General features: G+C 45.2%; 1 protein-coding gene and 1 long non-coding RNA gene across 3 annotated transcripts in view; one reads left to right on the top strand and one right to left on the bottom strand.

The window, feature by feature from the left end:
- Window positions 1–3771: 3771 nt before the first annotated feature.
- LOC118497744 lies at window positions 3772–11344 on the bottom strand. The gene is made up of 2 exons (XR_004900278.1): window positions 11221–11344; window positions 3772–3915 (listed from the first exon to the last, which is right to left on the bottom strand). It is a non-coding gene; the product is annotated as an uncharacterized LOC118497744 (long non-coding RNA).
- Window positions 10890–22075, top strand: part of RPS6KA5 (ribosomal protein S6 kinase A5) — a 125944-nt gene continuing 114758 nt past the window's right edge. The window contains exon 1 of one of the 2 annotated variants that reach the window (XM_028507812.2): window positions 10890–11243. In XM_028507812.2, the coding sequence (XP_028363613.1) occupies window positions 11138–11243 (106 nt within the window). In that variant the 5' untranslated portion in view covers window positions 10890–11137. Of the gene's footprint in view, window positions 11244–11464; window positions 11596–22075 lie in introns of those variants that run through there. The other variant, XM_036013192.1, reaches the window with a different exon arrangement.

Raw genomic sequence — 22075 nt, 5'->3', positions numbered from 1 at the left:
CCCCTCACCCCTTCATCTCTAGCTTTCTTGACTCAACTCGTCTGTTTATTCACTTAAAACCAAGTTTTGGCCCTGGCTGGTGTGGCTCAGTGGATTGAGCACATGCCTGGGTTGCGGGCCATGTCCCCAGTAGGGGGCCCTCAAGAGGCAACCACACATTGATGTTTCTCTCCCTTTCCCCTTCTCTAAAAATAAATAAGATCTTTAAACAAAAAGAATTAAAAAAAAAACAAGTTTTGCCGTGGTTGTGTAAAAAGTCAACTAGTATGACAGGCATAATCTGCTTCACAGATCCAGTCTCCACAAAGGTCTAATCCCAAAGTGGGCCATTACACGAAATGGCCCCTTTTCTCACAGAGCATGTGGGGCTTCTGCAGATATCCTGAGCTCTGCAGATCCGGAGGGAGTGAGGAACACTCCCCGGCCACGGGGTGGGGATGGCACAGGATGCTGATCAGACGCTGATGGCGATGATTCTGATTCTGCATGTCTGGCACGGGGAACGACGTTGACTGATTATGTTAGCTTTCCACTGCTGCGTAACAAATGACCACAAATTTCACAGCCTGAAAAAACACCCCTTTATTATTTCCCAGTTCTGTAGGTCAAAACTTGCTAGATCAGATGGCTTCCCTGGTTAAGGTCTCACAGGCTGGAATCAAGGTGTCAGGTAGTCTGGGCAAAAAAAAATCCACTTTCCAGTTCATTCAGGTGGTTGGCAGCATTCAGATACTTGCAGTTGTAGGGCCGAGGGCCTTGCTTTCCTATTGGTTGTTGGCAAGGGGTTGCTCTTAGCAACTAGAGGCTGCTCTCCGGGCCTTTCCATGTGGCTCCCTCCATGTGAAAGCCAGCGACAGGAGGTCTCTCCTGCGTGGTTGACTTTTTATGTTTTGAATCTCTGACTTCTGCTACCAGCTATAGAAAATACTCGTCTCTTAAAGTGCCCATGTGGTTAGGCCCACCCAGATCACCCCCTGATTTAGAAGTCAACTAATTAATACATGTAATTACATCTGAAAAACCCTTTTTGTCACGTAACATAACACAGCCACGGAAGTAGCACCGGGGAACAAAGATTGTAAGGGCCATTTTATTGTTCTACCAGATTACTCAGAAAAATGACTGTTATTTTTATGTATCTGGTTTATGGTAAAAATAACGTAGAAAAGTACACAGAGGAAGTTTTTTAAAAACATGCCCCAAACCTCATTTCCCAGAAATGGCTATCAGCGCTTGGAACATGCCGCCTCGACAGGTGCTTGTGCAGGGAAACAGAGTAGAAAGATCAACAGACAACAGTGGCATTTTACCCTGCGAATTACTTTCAAGTAAAATGGTTACAATTAATTTTCTAGAAAATGAAACTGAAGTGAAACAGGAGATGCTGAACTTCAGCTAAATGTTTGTCTACCACAAAAATGATCCCCTTAGAAAAGACTAATATAAAAAATATCAGGAAGTTGGATTCGGGCTTGCTTTAAAAAGCTGCAGTTCACGCATCTTATTATTTAGAGTGGTTATTTCCCTGACATTAAAGATGAGTAAAATACTTACAAGTCCTCATAGTGCCCTTCCCCCCTCACTTCCCAGTTTTGTTAGGTACATAATTATTCTTACAGGGTAAGAGTTTGTGATGTTTATATTCTGTCCTTAAACTACAAATTCCACAGCTGTTTACTCTTAATTCTGTACTTAAAACAACTCGAAACTCATCTTCAGTATTTTTTTTAAAAAAACCTCAATTCTTCTTTCGATGTTGATTCATCTGGATTTCAGTAAAAAAAGCTTTTTTTTGAGAATGTGTGAACCCCGAGTTCTTTTGTGCTTGCCAGTGACTGCCCTGACAGTCTTCACATTTCCAGGACAACTGGGCAGCATATAAAATTCAGGGCTCACGCCTCCACGCTCTTAAGGTTTGTAGACTTTGCTTTGCTGTCATTTTTTTTATCCAAGTATATTTTATTGTTGATCACTCCACACAAATTTCACTTGGACACAGGGTGTGCTTTCTGCCTGCTGAGCCAAATCTTCTCTCAGTTCAGTTGCTTCTGTTGCTCCATTTGTTCTGGGAGCTTCTGCAGGAGAGCTGCTTTTCATATCTTGCCTCTCCTCTGCCTGTTTTCCATAGCTATCAGCTTTTTATAATTTTTAACATTTCTTTGTTCTTTTCAGTATTGTTCCACTGTGTTTTCACTTGGGTTCATTTCTATTTCGGGTTGCTTCTAAAGCAGCCTTCCTTTCCCGTGCTCTGCCTCTCTGTTTCATCCTCAGTGTTTCCTTTGTAATTTCTGATCTGCACCCTCGAGCCTCCTCTTTAAGATTTCTTTTTTTCAGGAAGATAACGTTGAAGTTTCTCCAATGAGATGAGGAATCTTTGTTAAGTAACAGCATGGGAAAGGGAGGAGGAAAGACGCTGAGGCACTTGGCAGCTTTGCTTTGGCGTTTCCAAATCTGGTAACTTCCTCTCCACGACAGACCATCTCTGAGCTTCTCAGGAAGATCCCGAGGCCCCCAGCAAGGCCCTAGCAATCGCTCTGCATCCCTCTCACCCTCTCATCTCCAGGAGATGCCTTTGGCCTGGAGGTTAGGTCACAGCCAAGAGAAATAAACAAACATCGGCTATGTTGAGCATCGGCTCCTTGAGATCGACCTCCCCCACTATCGCTCTAGTTCTTTGCAAGAACACTACCTGTTTTTCTCGTAGGGTCCTTAGATCTTGTAACTCAAATTGCAGTCATTTGAGTACCACATCTTCAATGTTGCCTCTTTTGTACATCACCCTTAGTATAATCAATATTCTTCTTTGAGTCAGTTCCCAATTTTTATTTATTTGAACATGAGGCATATCCCTATCCTAAACGAAAAGCCAATAGTGCTTGTCATAAATAGGAAGTAACTATTAAAATAAATGCAGGGAATAGTTTTACTATTAAAACGATGGTAAGTGCTAGCTAGATACAGTTGTCTGCTGGAAGCTGAGTCTGGGGTCTGTGTTTTCCTGGTGAGAAAGAGAGATGAGGGCAAACCAGAGGTAAGTGAAAGACCACTGGCACCAAACCAAGACTTTCTTCTCGACATAATCACAAAGGAAAGAGAACTCTGGATGAATCATTTTTCATTCTGCTACAATGAAATGACTGTCTGGCCTTGGCGGGTGTGCCTCGGTGGATTGAGTGCTGGCTTGCAAATTTAAGGGTCGCTGGTTCAATTCCTAGTCGGGGCACCTGCTTGGGTTGCGGGGCCCTGTTCCCACCTGGGGGTGTGCGAGAGGCAGCCGATCAATGTGTCTCTTGCACATCCTTGTTTCTCTCCCTCTCTTTCTCTCTCTCTTCCCCGCTCTCTAAAAATAAATAAATAAAAGCTTAACAAAATGACTGTCTGTGTAACGCCTAGACTTATCTCTCGTGCCCCCAGGGATACAAGTGCCCCTTGCCCTTGGGAAATCCCAGTCCAGTCCAAGGATCAATGCCTCGGTCCCTGGGGACAGTGGCACTAACTTCTAAAGAAATGTGTTTCCTGCTCAAGGCTAAAGGCAGTGCATGCTTGTCCTCAGGGTTTCGCTAATTTCAGTACAGTTTTACAGTATCTGGTAGGTATACCTCATGGTTTGTGGTCTGAGGTTTTGTGAGTTTCCTTGTTTCATTAAAAACGGGACTTTTTTTCTGTGTTTTTGCCTGGTTTCGTTTTTCGTTGCTTCCGGAAGATTTCGGGGTGGAGGGGTGGGGAGGAAGAGAGTCAAGTATCTGTATTCTCGTTATCTGAAGATGTTCGTGATGTGCGTGCCTCCAACGCCTCTCCCAGCTGTGCACTCGTGGGCACAGGTCCGCGCGCCAGATCTCAGACCAGATCTTGCGACTCGGCGGAGGGCTCCGAACCCGCCACATTCGGCGTGTTTGTGAGCTCTGTAGGTACTCTCTGGAGTAATGGAAAGGACCGTGAGAAACTGCCTGGATGCCAACGCCCTCCCTCCCCACATTTCCTTCCCGTTTGCGACCTCATGGTGTCTGTGTGCCTTCCCAGCATCTTTTTCTGGGGAAGAGTGGCAAGGTGTCACCTTCAGCAGTGGATGAGCGTCTTCCCAGAGCACGAATGCTCTGTAACTGTTGGTCTTCGCATTCTGCAGCATGTCCTTAGGCTACCGGGTTCTGTATCACACAGTGAAGGTCCCGACAAGGTCAAAAACAGAATCAAGATGTGGATAATGTCGTTTCTGCCTTTCCGAAAGAAGGTCTCTCTTGTCTGCGTGCAGATCTAAGTGTTTTGCTGGAGCCAGATAAAGGGCGGCGTGAGGCGGTGAGCCTCTGGCGCTCCCTAATTCTCATGAATCCAAAGGCGAGGAGCTTCCTGCTCATGATGCATGAACAATGGGTTCACGAAGTCCCAATGGCTCACACACCACCGACGCCTTCTCCCATTTTGCTTCGCCCCCCACCTCCCCTGCACTGGGGACTGATGAAGCCACAGAGCATGGCACCTTAGACGCAGGCCCACAAGATAAAGCAGTGAGCTGGGGGCCCTTCTGATACCAGGGACCAGCAGGCCTGGGAAAAAAAAAAAGCGGTTTCTAAGGGGAACAAACATATTTGCAAGCTTTTTTCTTTATGACTCTTACGGCCTTAGCAGAAATCTGACTTTCTCCAAGACACTTGCCCTTTCCAAGCCATTTCTCAGGCAGATCTGCCCTCCCTACTCGCCTGTCTCTCAGGGAGGAGGGACCAGTGATGTTTCCCCTCAATTCCAGCAGCTGCATCCAGACCGTGATCATTATCTCACGCCCTCAAAACCTTTCCTTCCTTTGACGCCAAGCCACCGCCACCTGATCAGTTAGGCTCCCACCCACTTTATCAGGTGTGTTCAGTCCCTGATTTGTCCCTTTTCTTCCTCCCCTATCTGGTATCGCCACTAGCTCTGAACAGTTGCTGTCGTTCTAAAACTCCAACCTGCTCTTACCATCCTCCCCTCTACGGGTTGTACATGAGCATTGTATGGACGTCGCCAAGCTGGCTCTACATTATAATCACATGGAAAACTTAAAAAATATATCACGAAGTCCAGGCCCCACCCCAGACCAATGAAGTCACACTTTTCAGGGGTGGGAGTTTGGGTTTTTGTTTTCAAGCATCCCAGGCGACTCTGGTGTGTAGCCAAGGCTGAGGACCGCTGTTTCCCTCGCCCGTGTTAACAAGCTCCCGCTCCTGGGCCCCAGCCTATTCTTACAGGCCGGCTTTTTCCTTGGCTTCACCGCCTGCTCGCTCAGCTGGGGCCCCCGGGTCACTCATTTCGATCAGGCTGTTGCCCAGCCCAGAGGGGGAACAGAAGTTGCTAGCGGAAGACATTTAACTACCCTGATTCAGGCTTTCCAACTCCACCTGGACCCCAGTGGGAGTCGGCAATTATCCCAGTCGGCTCGCTGTATTTATTTCCCACAGTGACTGCCCTGAACTGTTTTCCACTGTCCTCAGCTCCGAAGTCCATCTCCTCCCACCTCCCCCGTCTCTCAGCATGGGGCTTGAGTCTTTGAGATAAATTCTGTGCAACAGGTGTGCACATCTGGGTGTTTTTAAACTGCCTACAGGTGGGATCAGCTTATGGGGCTTATTCCTGCTTTACTGAGATGACACCCTAAACTGGCTCCTCTTATGATACCTACTCTTTAAATGTAGGTTTCCAACTCTCTCATTCATTCAGTCACTCATTCATATATTATGTGATTCATTCAACAAGCATTCACTGAAAGCCTTCTTTGGCCTAGAGATTATTCTAGATGCCAGGGATACTGAGATGGGATGACCAAGACACCCTTACGTCTACAAGCTGGTCCATGCTTGCCTCCAGCCCCTCCTCTCTCTGCTTTCTTGGTGAAGGACTTGGGGTCTCCTCCCATCAAAGGCGAACCTCTCAGCCAGCTCAGGCTCCCAGCCCTGACCATTTTTTTAGAGATTCTCTTTATTGGTTCTCCAACCTCTTCCCCATCTACCCATCTCATCACCATTCAAACATGTTCCAGTATTTCTTATAAAAAAACAACAACAATCAAATAGGACATTACCGTTTGAATATTACAGTCATAACTGCTGTAGGCAAGACCCACCAATGGATGCTAAGATTACTGGGTGAAAGTGGAAGGATATTTGCATACTAAATGTATCTCACAGTCCTCTCAGTATTTATTAATTATGACGAGAAAAGTAATAGAGAAATATGGCAAAGGTCACCTTAACCAGGTGTTCAAGGTCAACATGATAATTAGTAAGGATATAGACTGGTAACCCTGATATGATAAGTTGATGAAAAGCCCATCGATGCTGTGGTATTCTTGCCGAAAGTGGTCATTTCCACTTAATCAGGAGAAAACATCAGACAAACCCAAATCGAATGGCATTCTACAGAACACTTGTCCTGGACTTTTCAAAAGAGTGCAGGTCATGAAAGCAAGGGGAGACGAAGGAACTCTTACAACTGGAAGAGACTAAGGAGCCGCGGCACGCTCCTTAGTGGTGTTGCAGAACCCCACTTGGGGGTAAAATGTGGTGTGGGAGCCTGGACTGCACCCCGGCGCGGAGAGAGACCCTGTGTCCGTTCCTGTACAACTTTATGGACATTGAAATGTAAATTTCCTGTGTCACGGTATACTGTTCTCCTTTTAGTTTTTCAACCATTTAAAAATATAAAAACTATTTTTGCTGAAAAAAAAATGGTGAAATCCGTAGAGTCTAAAGTTTATTATTTAATACTAGTGTACTAATGTTAATTTCTCAGTTTTTGATGATTGGACACAATATTAGAGGAAGCTCGGGGCAGGACGTGTGGAAATTCTGTACTGTTTCTGAAGCTCTTCTGCAACTTTAGAATTATTTGAGAATGAAAAGTAAATAACAACTCCCTGGGTCCCTACAGGCCTTCCTTCTCTCTTTTCCTTGAGAGGAAAACTCCTGGAAAAAGAGGTCCACACACACTGTTTCTCCTCCACTTGCCATTTGCTCTACAAAAGCCACCTTGGATAGTGTCTGTAGTGGCACCCGAGTTGGCAAATTCATGGGATCTTTCCAGACCTCACCTCGTGTGACCTCTCAGGGCATGTGACATAGCTGACCACTCCCTCCTTCTGGAAACACTTTGGCTTCCATCATACAAACCTCTCCAGGTTCTCCCCCTCCATCTTTGGCTCCAGCTCGTCATTCCAACATCTCAGTGTTGAAATTTCTTACACTTCTGTCCTGGGCTCCTGTGCTCTCCTGCTCATTCTCTTCCCAGGGAATCTCGCTCATACCTCTGGCCCTCAAAACCATCTACCTGCCAATGATTCCTAAAGTCGTATCTCTATCCTAGACCCCCTCTGCTGTTTTGCAGACTCCTATACTCATATAGCTACTTAAGATTGGCATTGGATATTTAGAGATTAAACTCTTGAAACTCTCTCTGATATATGCTTTTCCTTTAATTCTCCCATCTCTTTAAATGCTACCACCATCCTTTTCCACCCACCTAGTTCTTTTTGCTAGAAACTTGTTACTATTTCAAGCACCCCTTTACCCCTCACCCACCATATCCTATAATTCATGAAGTCCAAATATATAGCTAGAAACATTCTATTTTTTTTCCCATATCTACTACACTTGCCATCATCTTTTGCCTAGACTACAGGGATAACCTCCTCACTGGTCTACCCGTATCCTCTCTTGCTCCCTCCAGCCCAGTCGCTAAACACTAACCACAGTGGCCTTTGGAAAATACTACCCCAATCGTATCATTTCCTTGTTTAAATTTCTTCCATTGCTTTTGGCTTCACACAGGAACCCCCGCCCCCGCCAAAATGTAAATCCTACCACACACTCTGTGATGGGGGATGTCCCCCACCTCACCCCTTGCTCTCTGTGTGATGGCCCTATTGGCTTTCTCTCAATCCCTGAAATGCAATAGGCTCTTTGCCTGCCTCAGTAGTTTGCATCTGCGTGTTCCTAGAACTTTCTCTCCCTAGCAATTCGCCTGTGAAATCATCAAGTTAGGCTAGATTATGCTTTTGTAGCAAACAAAACCCCAACATCGCAATAGCTCATGCCTAATGAGATTTATTTATTGCTCACACGACAGTCTGATGTAGGTCTGCGTGGCTCTTCTTCAAGTGGAGACCCAGGGGTTCGGGGTTCTTCTAAATTGTGGCACCCCCATATTCAAAGTGTGGTCTTTGTAGTGCCGTGGAAAGAGAAAAGAGCGTGAGGGATTGTCCATGGGGTTTTCTCTGCCAGGCCTGGAAATGGCATAGATCACATCTGCCCACGCCCATGGCCCAGCTCGGGGTCACGTGGCCCTAGCCTAACTGCAAAGGAAACAAAACTGTACTTCTCCTGTGTGTCCAGGAAGAGGAAATGAGATTGGTGAGCACCAGGCCAGTCTCTGCCACATCCTGATGAAACACTACTCATCTTGAAGAATCAGTTTAAATAGTACTTCCTTATAAAGACCTTTAAGCTCCTCTGACCTAAATTAGGCCCCCTGATAGATTCTACTTTTGCACCCTGTCATTTTCCTTTACGGCATGATCACAACAGAAAGCTAACATTTCTTTATGCAATGACTTAAGATTTATTTCCATGTCTAGACTTTAGGCTCCATGCATGCAAGGATTGCATGTTTTGTTCCCACTGTGCCTTTGGCATCTACCACAGTAGCTGGCATATAACTGGTATAAAAGTGATTGAGTGAACCAACAAACAATCGCACAGTTATTCCCCGGCTGCAGATAGCACACTGCTTGTGGAGGAGAAAGACAAATAAGCAGGCACTCATGGTGTAGTGCAGCGATTTTCAACTGGTGCCCCGCGGCAGGCACGTGTCATACCCTAAGAGGCACACTGGTATGACCCAAGAATTCTTAGAATATGCAATGCCTCACTATTTAGTCATGGGTGCTAATCTCTTTTTCCTTTGATTGTCAAATTTAAAAAAAAAATGACAACAGCCAACACAACAATAGCCATTCAGGGTGAATGAATCAAAATTATACTTATTTTTCTTTGTCAGCTCAGCAAAAAGTGTATTTTTTGGTGTGCTGCAGAATTTTAGTGCTTAGTTTAGGTGAGATGAAGAAGTGGAAAATTGCTGGCTTAGTGGGATAGATGTTCCAGGCAGGTCAGCCCCGGGAGCTGAGGGCAGACTGAAGAGGCTGCGGAGGCTTCTCTGCTTTATCTTCCATGGCAACGTAACCCACAAGTCTGCAAACTATGACCTACAGGCCGGACCAGTCTACTGTCTGTGTGTTGTTTTTTTTTAATGACCCAAGAGCTAAGAATGGTTTTTATATTTTTAAATGGTTACACAGGATAAGAATATATTATGTCATGTGAAAATGATGTGAAATGTAATTTCAATGTCCATAAATAGTTTTATTGGAACACAGCCACATCCACTAGCTTACTTGCGGCTTTCAGTAGTAGAGTTGAGTAGTTCTGAGAGTGACCACATGGTTAGCAAAGCCCCAAATATTTACTATTTGGTCCTTTGCAGAAAAATTTTGCTGACTTCTGATCTGTTTGTTTCTATGTGAATTATGTCCAAGTGTCCATCTTTAATCCTCTTGTTTTTCCCATGTTCATGCCCACTGCCAGAAATTAGGCCCCCATAAATTCTATTCTTGCAACAGTATTTTCACCCTTATCTTTCTCCTCCTCCTTCCTTCAGTCCATTCTTCTCACTAATTTCCAAGAGAACAGCTTTGATGTTGTAACGACTGTTTGAGGCTGCCCTTCCTGCACTAAATAAAACCTGCACTGCTTAGCAGAAGTTCTCCTGAACCTCCTGATAGTCGAGGTTCTCCATTGTTTTACCACAACCTACCTTTTCAGCTGTACCTCTTACATCATACTCTATCAGCTTTATCTATCACTTAACCCACCTTTGCCTTCTTTACCTCCGTTTACGGTTCCTGTTACCTTCTTTGTATGAAATATCTGCTGGTATTTCCATCTTACTCAGCTTTTAAATTGGTTATCTCAGATGCCTCCTTGCCCTAAAAAGCTTTCCCCAGCTCCTCTACTGAGAATAATTGTGCCATCTGTGCGATTCTCTAACAGTTTGTATGACTTTTATTTCAAATTCTGCTTCATAGTTTCCTGTGCATATACACAGAATGTCTGTTTTTCTCATGCTCTACTGAAAGCTGTTTAGGGGCAGAGGTTGTATTCCATCTCTGTGTCCTTTTGGTGTCTAGGATGAGTCTTACACAAAAGCGGAAATGTCTATCCTCAAGTCCTCATCGAGAGCTGGGATTGTGAATTTTTGCTAAGAGCTACCTATATTTAAGCACAAACTTAGTTTGTTGAAGGCTCACTAGTGCGAGTAACTCCTTTTTAGCACACATTGTCTTCCAGCTGATCACACAACCTTGCATCGCTACCTAAGGCCCTCAGGTTTGCCCTGAAAACACGTGCGTGATAAGTGTTTCCCTCCTGGCCCCTCTTCCGTCCACGGTGACTGGCGGACCAAACATTCCAATCAGCCTTCCCGCCTCTTTCAGCAATAGCCAATCACAGACCCCGAGCGCCTCCCACCTACTAGACACTGTTTACTAACAGATAGAAGTGGGGGGACGAGGGGCGTGACGTCCTGGGGAGCTCTGGGAGGGACGGTCCTGACTGCGCTTGCGCACTAGAGGAAATAGGCGGAGCAGAACCTCGAATGTGTCCAATCGGAGAGGCCGCGCTCCTCCCTCTCCTGCCTCCCCGCCAAGCAACAACAATTCTAGGAGAGGGGCGGGGCAGCTCGTGCAGCGTCAGAGCGGATTGCCAAATGGGAGCCGGCACTGGTAGATGCGCGCGCCTTGTGCCCAATAAGCGGTGGCGGCTCGAATGGCCCTGGTACCTTGCTGGCTGTAGGCGGGGCGGCTGGAGGGAGGAGGCGGTGGAGCAAGGGGCAGTTTGGTTGCGTGGTACTAGCGGTGCCCGCTGGAGTGGGGTGGGGGGGGAGGAAGGCGGAGGAGCATGCAGTGCGGCCAGAGCGGGAAAGAGACTCTTCTCTGCGTCTGAGTTCTGGCGCTGCCTCTCCCCGGCTCCTGGGGCTGCAGCGGGAGCCGTGAGGGGCCGGGCGTCGCCTGCCTCCCGGGTCCCCTCGGGGAACCCCGCAGGATCGGGAAAGGGAGAAGATGGAGGAGAAGAGCGGCAGCGGCAGCGGCGGCACCGCGGACACCAGCGGAGAAGGCGGCGCCGCGGAAGAGCAGCTCCTTACTGTCAAGCATGAGCTGCGGACCGGTGAGCGACCCCGCCCTCTGCCGGCCGGGCAGGCACGGGGGCGCGCCCCCGAGGGCACGCGGGTGTCCGTGAGGGCCAGGGGCGCTGGGCCGGACTGTGGGCTCGGGGGGCGGGCCCGGGGCGGGGCCTTGCAGGAGGGGCGGGAGCCAGGGGGGTCCCGGGATGTGGGGGCGCGCCGGGAGGGAACGGGCCGAAAGTTTTCCAGAGCCGGGGATTGAGCGGCTGGGACTGAGCGTTGGGACCCGTGGGGCAGCAGACAGCCTCGTGTTGGCACTCGTCTGCAAGGAGGTCTTCGGGGCCCCTTTCCCGCACAGGTGACACATCTGTCACTGCATCCTGTTTGGGGTAAAAGGTGCACCTTTCTCAGTGTGGGGCGAGCGATGCTTTGTTTTGGAGCGTGACTCGCATCGCCACCCCTCTGCTTCCCTAGGGGAGGTCCTGGTGGGGGTTTGTGGAATCGTCCCCTAAGGTGCTGGGGTCCTGTACGAGATATAAAAGGGTGCCTGTCCCGTGGACTCTTCCTGAGTGCAGTCTCTGGTGACATAAACAGGGATCGCGGGAACCCGGGACTGAGTGCTTTTATTTTCAGTTACCACGAAATACTATACTTGGCCTTGAATTTCTTTCAAAAGTCCCTGGAAACGAAGGTTCTATAAATTTAAAGCTCGAGATAAAAGAGACTCATTCACTAGCCTGCCGAAGCGTTGACGTTCTAATGTTTGAGATTGCTGGAGCTGTCCCAAGTCAAATTACTTATTCGTTGTGTGGGTCTGGGTTGTTCCTTTTAGAAAATGCTTATTTGGACTAATCATTTAAGTTTAGGTTTATATTTGTGGAGCCTAGTCTCGTATTAGAGATTCTTTTTCATTTCTGAGCAGATACTACTTTAATAAGTTGTTTGTTATTATTAAATGGTCACGTGAACGTTTATAAAGGTTTTTGATTCACCTTCGTCGGTACATTGGGGTGTGCTTTTATGGTGTGGACAGAGTTTATATAGCAGGTTTCAGGTGTATGCCTAGTAAACCTTGTTACTGCTTTGAACAGATTTTAAAGTTAGATCTGTCACGGTTCTTTTAGTTTTTGTTATTTCTAATTTGGTTGCCAGTTAGCATTCCGCTAAGTGCCAGGGTGGTGACTTAAATTTAAGAGGGTGTCAAATGCATGCTTTCCTTATTTCAACATTTTTAATCATTGGTGGTGTTTTGTTTTCGGTTGTTGTGAATTTATGTATCTTGAGCCAATTACTCCATTATCTTTTTGAGTTCCTAACATAACCTGTGTAGTCTTGGTTGGTTGTATGTTTTTCTTTTTTTTTCTCTTGATTTAATAGACAACTGAGGTTTTCAAAGGGCCATTAAATTCTTTATCCAGTAAGCATTTATACAGTATTAATACCTCGTCTGTGCCAGGCTCCGTGTCAGGTGCTTTCTGGTGTGGAGAGTCTGAATTTCTTTTTCTTACCTTACATAACAACTTGCTGATTTGTGTGTGTAGGATTGTTCTGTACAGCAAAAGCTACTGCAAGTCCTATGCTCCTCAGCCATTGACGATGGTCACACAAGCAGCTTTTTGCTAAATGACCAAAGAGCAACCTACTTGTTGTTAGTAGTCAACCAACTGCTCGGTTTCTGGGTTTTGAAACAATGCTAGTTTTGTAGAAAACAATGAGTACTGGTTTATTTCCCTTTCTCTGCTGTGTGAATCATCAGCTGCAAGTTTGCATTTCAGAATTTTTTTCTGATGGATGGTGAGATTATGCTGAATTCATTAGTGCTGTTAACTGTCAAAGGAAATGAACAGGCATTTTGATTTATTGCCGAACACTGGAACTGATCAGATATAGGGGTCAAAAACACTGTTGAAATGTAACTTGAAAAATTCACTCATCTTCAGCCAACTGTGCTTCTGTCGCAAGTGATGCTGTAATAGGCACCGAGTAATCTGATCTGATGGTGGTCCCTTGCTTCCCAAAATTTGGTCTAGCATATAGCCATATCAAACCAGCAGTTGGTGATTGCTCCCTTGTGCTGCAACACTGTGTTGTGTGCTGCAGGATGAGTGAAAAGGCAATAAAAGTCACATGTAAGGGCATGGGAATTGTTTTGGTTGTGTGCACTGAAGTAGCATGGGGTACCTGGACATGGAATTGGAAGACTTGGTTCTGAATCTCCACTCTGCCACTTACTAGCTGTATAGCCTTGGGCAAGTCATCTCACTGTTTCAGACTAACTTCTGTCATCTACAAAATGTGAACATTTAGTAAGTTCCCGTTGGAAAAGTGCTAAGCAGGGTGCTTGGCACATACTAAGCACCCAGGAGATGTTGACTGAATGTAGACCTGAAAATCACTCCATGACAGTTATGTGTTCTTAAAGCTCGTGAATTAATTCAGTGGAACTTGGGAAACAGATCATTGATGTGGTACTCAGGCTATGCCACATTGTCAGGCTATGCCACATTGTCAGGCTATCGCCTTTTTCTGTGTATATCTTCCGAAGTGGAGTGTGAACTCCTCATAACCCCTGCTGCTGTTTGGCAGCCTATGCACATCTCTTTAATAACATTTAACACAAATGATATATAATCAATTTCCTTGTCTGCACTATACTGTAAGGTCCTTGAGCCCTTGTTCTTTGACCATATATACCTTGCCCATTTTCAGCCCCTGGCATAGAAATATTCACATATTTATAGAATGAATTCATTGAATGGATACAATTCAGGACCAAGTTCAATAATTCATTGTATTCCCAGGACCTTGGATATATTAGGTGATTTATAAATTGATGACAGTGACTGCAAAAGCTGAAGAATGAAGAGTAAAGAATTGGTGAGACCAGTTAAACATACATTTCTGGAGCACCTTATTTTCAAGATGATACTGATAATACCAAAAATGACCAAGAAAATGTTTTGCTCTCTGATAGTAGGGAACGAGGCCACGTAAACCAGTAATGTATTAGGATACATTATCGCAAGTTTAATAATAAAAGATTATATAGAGTATAAAAGTAGCAAAGAAGAGGTTAGGACTTCCAGGTTGCAAATAATCAAATTTAACTCTGTCACACAGTAGCAACAAAAAGAAGGGGGGTATTATTGGAAGGGTGCTGGGTTATCATACCCATTCATTTGTTCAGTAAGTATTTCATTACCTCTTAGCATCGAGTGCTGTCTCGGATGCTGGGGTTGTGAGACAGATAAGGTCTCGCCACTGGAAGGACAGGGTTCCTACTGGAACCAGAAACTCACATACTCCCTCCATCTGGAATCTTTGTCTCTTTGTGATAACTTTCTTCTTCTCCAGTGCTGTCCAACTTTTCCCACGTGGGAAAACCATGGCTGCTGACACACCCCAAATTTTACATCTCACAGCTTCAGATACTGGAGAGACGCTGCCTTTTACTTAGCTCCGGATATTAAAAATCACGGGGCTGGGCCCTATTGGCCTGGCCTTTGTCAGGTGCCCTCTTTTGGATCACTCCGCCGCAGCCAGGGAACGGGATCCTGTTCTACTAACGGGACAGCTACGACAGCAAACATGGACACGGGAGAAACTAAACTCTTAGAAGAGGAGGGGTTGCTGGGAAAACATGTCCTTGGGCGCCTGTCGTTGGTAGAGAGAGCCTAACACTGAGAAGAGGGCCAAGGAAGGCGGTAGTAGTTAGCTATTGTGTAACAACTCACCCGAGAATTCATTTGCTTAGACAGCAACATCGTTTCTGTGGGTCCGGGCTGTAGGAGTTGCTTCACTTGATAGTTCTGACTCAGGGCCTCTCAGGAGGTTGTGGTCCAGAGGTTTGCCAGGACTGAAGTCACCTGAAGGCGTGTGAAGGGGCTGGAGGTTCCCCTTCCAAGACAGCTCGGTCACATGTGGTTGGCAGGGTGCTTTGGTTCCTTGCCATGTGGACCCCCCGCCCCAGGACTCCTTGAATGTCCTCCTATTGTAACAGTTGGCCCCCCCAGAGCAAGTGATGGACGAGAGAGCACGGCGGGAGCCATAGCATCTGTTCTGTTAAACTGCTTTTTTTTGACATGTAATTTACATAACATAAAGTCTACTTGTTTCAAGTGCACAATTCAATGAATTTTAGTGTATTTACAGAGTTATACAACCATCACCACAATCTGATTTTAGAACATGTCCATCGCTTTAAAAAGAAATGCCTTACCCATTTATATCAGTCACTCCACGTTCCCACCACCCATCCTCAGCCCTACACAACCACTAGGGGCCTAGGGGCAGTATAATGTGGTGGGATTTTACAACGTGGGCTCTTTTATGACCGGCTTCTTTCACTGAACACAGTGTTGTCACGATACTGTTGTCTCCTTGCTTTTTTTAAAAGATTTTTAAAATTTTTATTTATATTTAGAGAGAGAGGAAGGGAAGGAGAGAAACATCAATGTGTGGTTGCCTCTTGTGTGCCCCCAAGCGGGGACTTGGCCTGCAACCCAGGCATGTGCCCTGACTGGGAATCGAACCGGTGGCACTTTGGTTTGCAGCCCACACTCAATCGACTGAGCTACACCAGCCAGAGAGCACTTCCTTTTTTAAATTGACGCGTAGTATTCCATTGTATGGCTATATCCTATTTTGTTCATCCATTCATCAGCTGATTGGCATTTGAGTTGTTCTCACCTTCTGTTTTTGTGAATAACGCTGCTGTGTACGTTTGTGTACAAGTTTTTGTGTGGACCTGTGTGTTTATTTCTCTTGAGTACTTGGAGTAAAATTTACTGGATTACATGGTAAGTCTGCACTTACACATTTTCCAAGCAGCCGAACCGGTCCGCAGTCCTCAGGCCGTGCACAGTGGCTCCGGGTCCTCCACAGCCTCGTCAGCACTTGCACCGTCTGTCTCTCTGCTTGTACCCATCCTGGTGGGCGCGAGGTGGTATCTCATGATGGTCTTGATTTGTCTTCCTGTCATGGCTAATGACGTTGAGCATCTTTTCATCTGCTTATGAGCATTTGTATATCTTTGGGGAAATGTCTGTAAGGTCCTTTGGACATTTTTTGATTGGTTGATTTGCCTTTTAATTATTGAGACGTGAGAGTTCCTTATGTATTCTAGATGAAAGTCCCGTATCGCATATACAGGGTGGGGCACGGTAGATTTGCAGTTGTGAGAACGCTTAACACAGACTTTATCCTTGTGTTATTGCTTATTGGTTATTGTATTATTTTCCATGTGAACAACTGTAAACCTGCTTTTGCCCCACCCTGTATGTTTGCAAATACCTTCTCATACAGTGGGTTGTTTTTGGTTCTTGTTGGTATCCTTAGAAGCACAAAAGACTTTATTTTTGACAAAGTCCAAGTTATGGAGTTGGCCAAAAAGCCCATTTCATTTTTTCTGCAAAATAAGACACATTTTTCATTTTCATCAATAACTTGATTGATTTGGATATTTTGAGTATGTCTGCTATCTCCCACATCGTATAACATTGATTGTCCTCAGTTAATGCCTTGATTTGATCACTGTCAACCTCAATTGATTTACCTGACCGTGGAGCATCGTCCCGCAAAAAATCTCCAGCACGAAACTTCGAGAACCACTTTTTACACGTTCGATCAGTCACAGCACCTTCTCCATGCACTGCACACATCTGTGTTACTTTTCCGTTGTATTTTTACTGTCTTGAAATAATAAAGCATAATAGGCTGACAATGTTGCTTATTTTCTTCATCTTCGATATTAAGATGGATACACAAATTCACCAATTTTGTTAAGTTCCTTTTGAATGCACGCTGATGTGACAGCTGTCACAGTACAATCTAACAAAATTGTTTTGAATGAAGTTAAAGACAACTAAGCACTACTACAGCCTCTTATGGGGGAAAAAAAACAAACTTTTTAGCCAACCCAATATTTTTCATTTTGTTTCTTATACTTTCAGTGTTGTACCAAAGAAGTCATGGACTGATCCAAGGTCATAAAGATTTATGCCTTTGTTTTCTTTTAAGAGTCAGTGGCTTTAGCTTTTATATGTAGGTTTTGATCCATTTGTTGAAAGACTGTGTTTTGCCCGTTTTATTGTCTTGGCACCCCGTGTCAAGAGGAATGGACCAGGGATGTATGGATGTGTTCTGGACCCACAGTCGGACTCTACTGGTCTCCATGTCAGTCCCGTGTAAGCACTGCACTGCCTTGGCTCCTGTAGCTTTTTAGTAAGCTTTGAAATTGGGGAGGGTGAGTTCTTCTTTTTCAAGATTCTTGGCTATTCTGGGTCCCTTAAATTTCCACGTACATTTTAGGATCAGCATCTTAATTTCTGCAAAGAAGCCACCTGGGATTCTGGTAGGGATTACACTGAATCTAGAGATCAATTTTGAGAGTGTTGCCAGCTTAACTGTATTAAGTCTTCAGATCCATGAGCGTGGAATGTTTTTCTGTTTATTAAGATCCTTCATTTCTTTCAACAGCATTTTGTAGTTTTCAGAGTATAAGTTTGCATTTCTTTTGTTAATTTATTCCTAAGTATTTTATTTTGTTTTGATGCTATTGTAAAAGGGATTATTGTTTTTTATTTGATTTTTGGATTAGTAATTGCAAATTATATACTGTTTATTTTTGTGTATTGATTTTGTATCTTGTACCCTTGCTGAACTAGTTTATTAGTTCTATTAGTTTTTTAGTGGCTGTTTTAGGATTTTCTATTTGCAAGCTTATGTCATCTGAAAATAGAGATAGTTTTACTTCTTCCTTATCAATCCACATGCCTTTCACTTAATTTTCTTGCCTAACTGCTCTGGCTAGCACCATCAGCACACTGTTCAATAGAGCGGTGAGGGGGGACATCCTCGTCTTGCTTCTGATCTTAGGGGCAGAGCTTTAGTCTTTCCCCATAAACATGAGATTAGCTACAGGTTTTTCATAGAAGCTCTGCATTAGGTTGAGGAAGTTCCCTTCTTTCACTAGTTTGTCTGGATGTTTTTATCACGAAAAGACCAAAAGGATTTTGTCATATACTTTTTCTGCATCTGTAGAATACTGTGTGAGTTTTCTTGTTGTTTCATCGATGTGGTATATTAATTGACTTTTTGAGTGTTAAGTCAGCCTTGCATCATCGGGATGAGTTTCACTTAGTCATGGTACATAATTCTTTTATACACCCTGATGGATTCAGCTTCCTAATATTTGTTGAAAATTGTTGTGTTTATATTCATAAGATACATTTTGTTACCATTTTGTTTTTTTTTATGATATCTCGGTCTGGTTTCCCCAAAATATGGTGGATTAATTTTTTTTAATATTTTATTTATTTATTTTTAGAGAGGGAAGGGAGGGAGAGAGAGAGAAAGAGAGAGAGAGAGAGAGAGAGAGAGAGAGAGGGAGAGAAACATCAATGTATGGTTGCTGGGGGTTATGGCCTGCAACCCAGGAATGTACCCTGGCTGGGAATCGAACCTGGGACACTTTGGTTCCCAGCCGGTGGATTGATTTTTTGCTACCAGTTAAAGATCTTACGCCCCTGGCTGGCGTAGCTCAGTGGATTGAGCTCGGGCTGGGAACCAAAGTGTTGCAGTTTCGATTCCCAGTCAGGGTACATGCCTGGGTTGCAGGCCATAACCCCCAGCAACTGCATGTTGATGTTTCTCTCTCTCTCTCTCTTTCTCCCTCCCTTCCCTCTCTAAAAATAAATAAATAAATCTTAAAAAAAAAAAGATTTTACCTGTTTGGTTTCTGGCATCCATACTTAGGTCTTCTGAGTAAAGACTAGCAGAGGTCAGGGGGCGGGACTGTATTTCCAGCTCTGCCCTCAACGTGCTGTGTGACCTGGGTTAGGACCTTTCACCTTTGCGAGCCCAGGTGTTCTAATCCATCAAGTAACGGTGTTGGACTTGAGTTATATCCAGAGTACTTCCCAGCACGAAGCTTGTGTTTTGTGGAATTACTATGGAAATCTTGGGTATAGACAAAAGTCAGGAATGGTGATTTACCTTAACGGATCATTCTATTTTACCGTAGGATTTATGATCAAAACGTATTGAAAACAACAGTTCCCTGATGCATTTTGAATATGATTCCATTTATAACAATTTAACATATAATTAGTCCTTTAGGCACATAATACTTTCCTACAGTAAGACACTTTGAAAGGTTTCAGTGATACTCTTAGTTATCCGTGAGAACAACACAACTCTCTTTTTCTTATACATGCATAAATATACATTTGTGTCCCTGTGTGTATCTTTTTGTAGTATTTTTCCACTTGTTCACACTTCCCTTGCCTGGAGAAGAGTAGGCAGGACTTGTGCTCTATCTTTAGTTTTATAGGATACAATAAGAAGGTTAAAACTATAAACAGGTTATTGATAGCATACTAGCTCCATTCCCTAGAGCCTAGACCTAAAAAAAAAAAGTCCTATAACTTTTTATCACAAGTTTTAGAGATTAAGAAAACGATCTATTTGGGGAAAGGAGGTGGTATCTCAGCCCTTAAGTCACGGGGGAGTCAAGCATATTTTGTATCTGTCGTCCGAAGGAGAGCGACCGTCTCGGGTGGCACATCGCCTGTTGATCAGACCTCCGACTCCACGGTACCTTCCACTCCAGAGCAGGGCAGAGTACGAAACCCCCGCTCCCTGGACACGTGGGCCGGCTGGTGGGCAGGATTGAGAAAAGAGCCGGCGCTTGGTGAAAACTCCGCTAGGGACTATCCAGCATAGTAATATCACGTGCGGACCGAAGCCTCGCAGCTAAACGCACTGCCGGGAGATGGCAGTCCCCAAGCCAGTGGGAGGGCGGCCTTGGCCCAGTCACCTCCCTCGAGCGCCCGTGTGGGTATGCAGGTCTCTCTCTGCCAGCGATTTCCAACCGTTTTCATCTCACGGCACACATAAACTAAGTACTAGAGTCCTGCAGCACGCCCAGAAATACATTTTTTGCCAATCTGACAACAAAAATAGGCATCACGTTGATTCATTCACACCCGATGGCTCTAGTGGTATTGGCCATTGAGATTTTTAAAATTTGACCGTCTAAGGGGAAAAGAGGTCAGCGCCCCCGACTACACAGTCAGGTGCAGTATCGCACGTTTTAAAAGTTCTCGGGGCACCAGGGTGGCTGCCGCGGCACGCCGGGTGAAGATTGCTGCCCTGCGCCCCCCAAAGGCGGGGGCACCCCTGCACACCTCTTCCGAGTCGGGCGAGATGAGTAGGGTCTGAAATCGAGTCCTGCCCCCATTGTTCTCCTCCCCAGCGGTTCCCCTCTGGGTTTGGGCATAGCTGTTTGTCTGAAAACCATGCAAATTCTCTGGACTTTATATATTTCTAAAGCCGTAAGTGAGGTAGCTTTTTCACCTAAAAAAAAAAAAAAAATTCAGGAGCATTCCCTTCTCGTGACTGCAGGGAGAAGAAGGAGGCAAACTTCCCAATTTTTAGTACAGTACTTGGTGTTGTGGTCGTTTTCTTTCACACGAGTGTTGTGTAGGTGTGCTGCTTTTTATGTAATCAGTGTGTTCCTGGCAAAACGTTGTGTAAATAATATTTTTGTAGTGTGTTACGTGACTTGGAGTGTAGAAGGCGAATTTGTACTTGAAAGAATTCTATGATTAACTCTTGATTTAAAAAATTGTTTTGATTAAGTTCTCCATTTGTGGCTTCGCTCTTATTCTGTAGAGTTTGGTCTTAAAACGGTGCTATTTCCTGACCCCATTCTTCCAGTGCGGGTGGCTGCAGACAGACCGCTGATGAAGTGGTACGTGGTGAGGCTGAACGGAGACGCCCCCACCGCCACACCGGTGTCTAGGTGCAAGCCCCGAGACCTGTGAATGTTTCCTTCCTCGGCGGGGGGACCTTGCAGGTGTGGTTGGTTAGGTTGAGGATCCTGACATGGAAAGGGTGCCCTGGCATATCCGAGTGGGCCCAGTGTGAGCACAGGGTGCTTCCAGGAGGGAGCAGGAGGGTCGGAGTCGGAGAAAGTGGCGTGAAGAAGGAGGCAGAGGGAGGGAACGATGGGATGAAAACAGGGCCTGGAGTGTTGCCATTGCTCGCGGGGCCGCGAGCCAGGAAATCGGAGCAGCCTCTGGAGGCTGAGGACGGACACTCCCTGAGAGCGTCCGAACGGAGCGCCGCTCTGCTGCCCCCTGGGTTTCAGCTCCGCAGACCCAGGGTCAGACTTCTGACGTCCCCAACCGGGAGAAGACAGATTTAAACCACGAAGTTTGTTCCTTTCTTCAGCAGCGATAGGAAACTGATGGGTCTTGCTTAAGATTGGGTAAGCCAAGAGATCATTTTACCCCAGGCCTGGGTAACTGAGCATGATAACGATGTGAAGCAGTCAGTTATTTAAACCACTGTTTTAGTAAAAAATGGTAACAAGCGTTGTGCTCAGTAGAAGTAGACCGGCGTCCTCTCTAAGGAATCCAAGAAGACATTCCGTTCTGACCTCGGTACCAAGCCTAGCTCAGCCGCTTTTGGCCAGCTGTTGTGTTTCTCGCAGGGGTCCTCTGATGTGGGTCCCTGGGCAGAAGAACGCTTTTATCAAGCTGGTGGCCAGAAAGCTTCAAATCTCAGGCCTGCACCACATGCACTTGTGGTCTGGCGTGCATCTTGAGCCTCTTCCCGGTTCCATTTTTCGTCTCTATACTTTCTGTCTTTCTTCTTTTGTTAGGCTGTAGTTAATCCAAGTAATTTGCCTTAAATATTTTCTGGACCAAGGTAAGGATTAGGTAAATATAGAATGAAATAAATACACACATATAAACTCCTATATACACACCACAAATAATAAGGAAAAAATGGCAAGACACTTGATTTTTCTATCCAGCCTTTTGCTTCTTAAATCTCCGTCATGTGTTGTTTGTGCTATTTTTATATT

The sequence above is a fragment of the Phyllostomus discolor genome, chromosome 1 (assembly GCF_004126475.2).
Source record: "Phyllostomus discolor isolate MPI-MPIP mPhyDis1 chromosome 1, mPhyDis1.pri.v3, whole genome shotgun sequence".
NCBI classification, from domain to species: domain Eukaryota; kingdom Metazoa; phylum Chordata; class Mammalia; order Chiroptera; family Phyllostomidae; genus Phyllostomus; species Phyllostomus discolor.
Note: the sequence above shows the minus strand (reverse complement) of the source record. Positions and strands in the feature narration are given on the sequence as shown.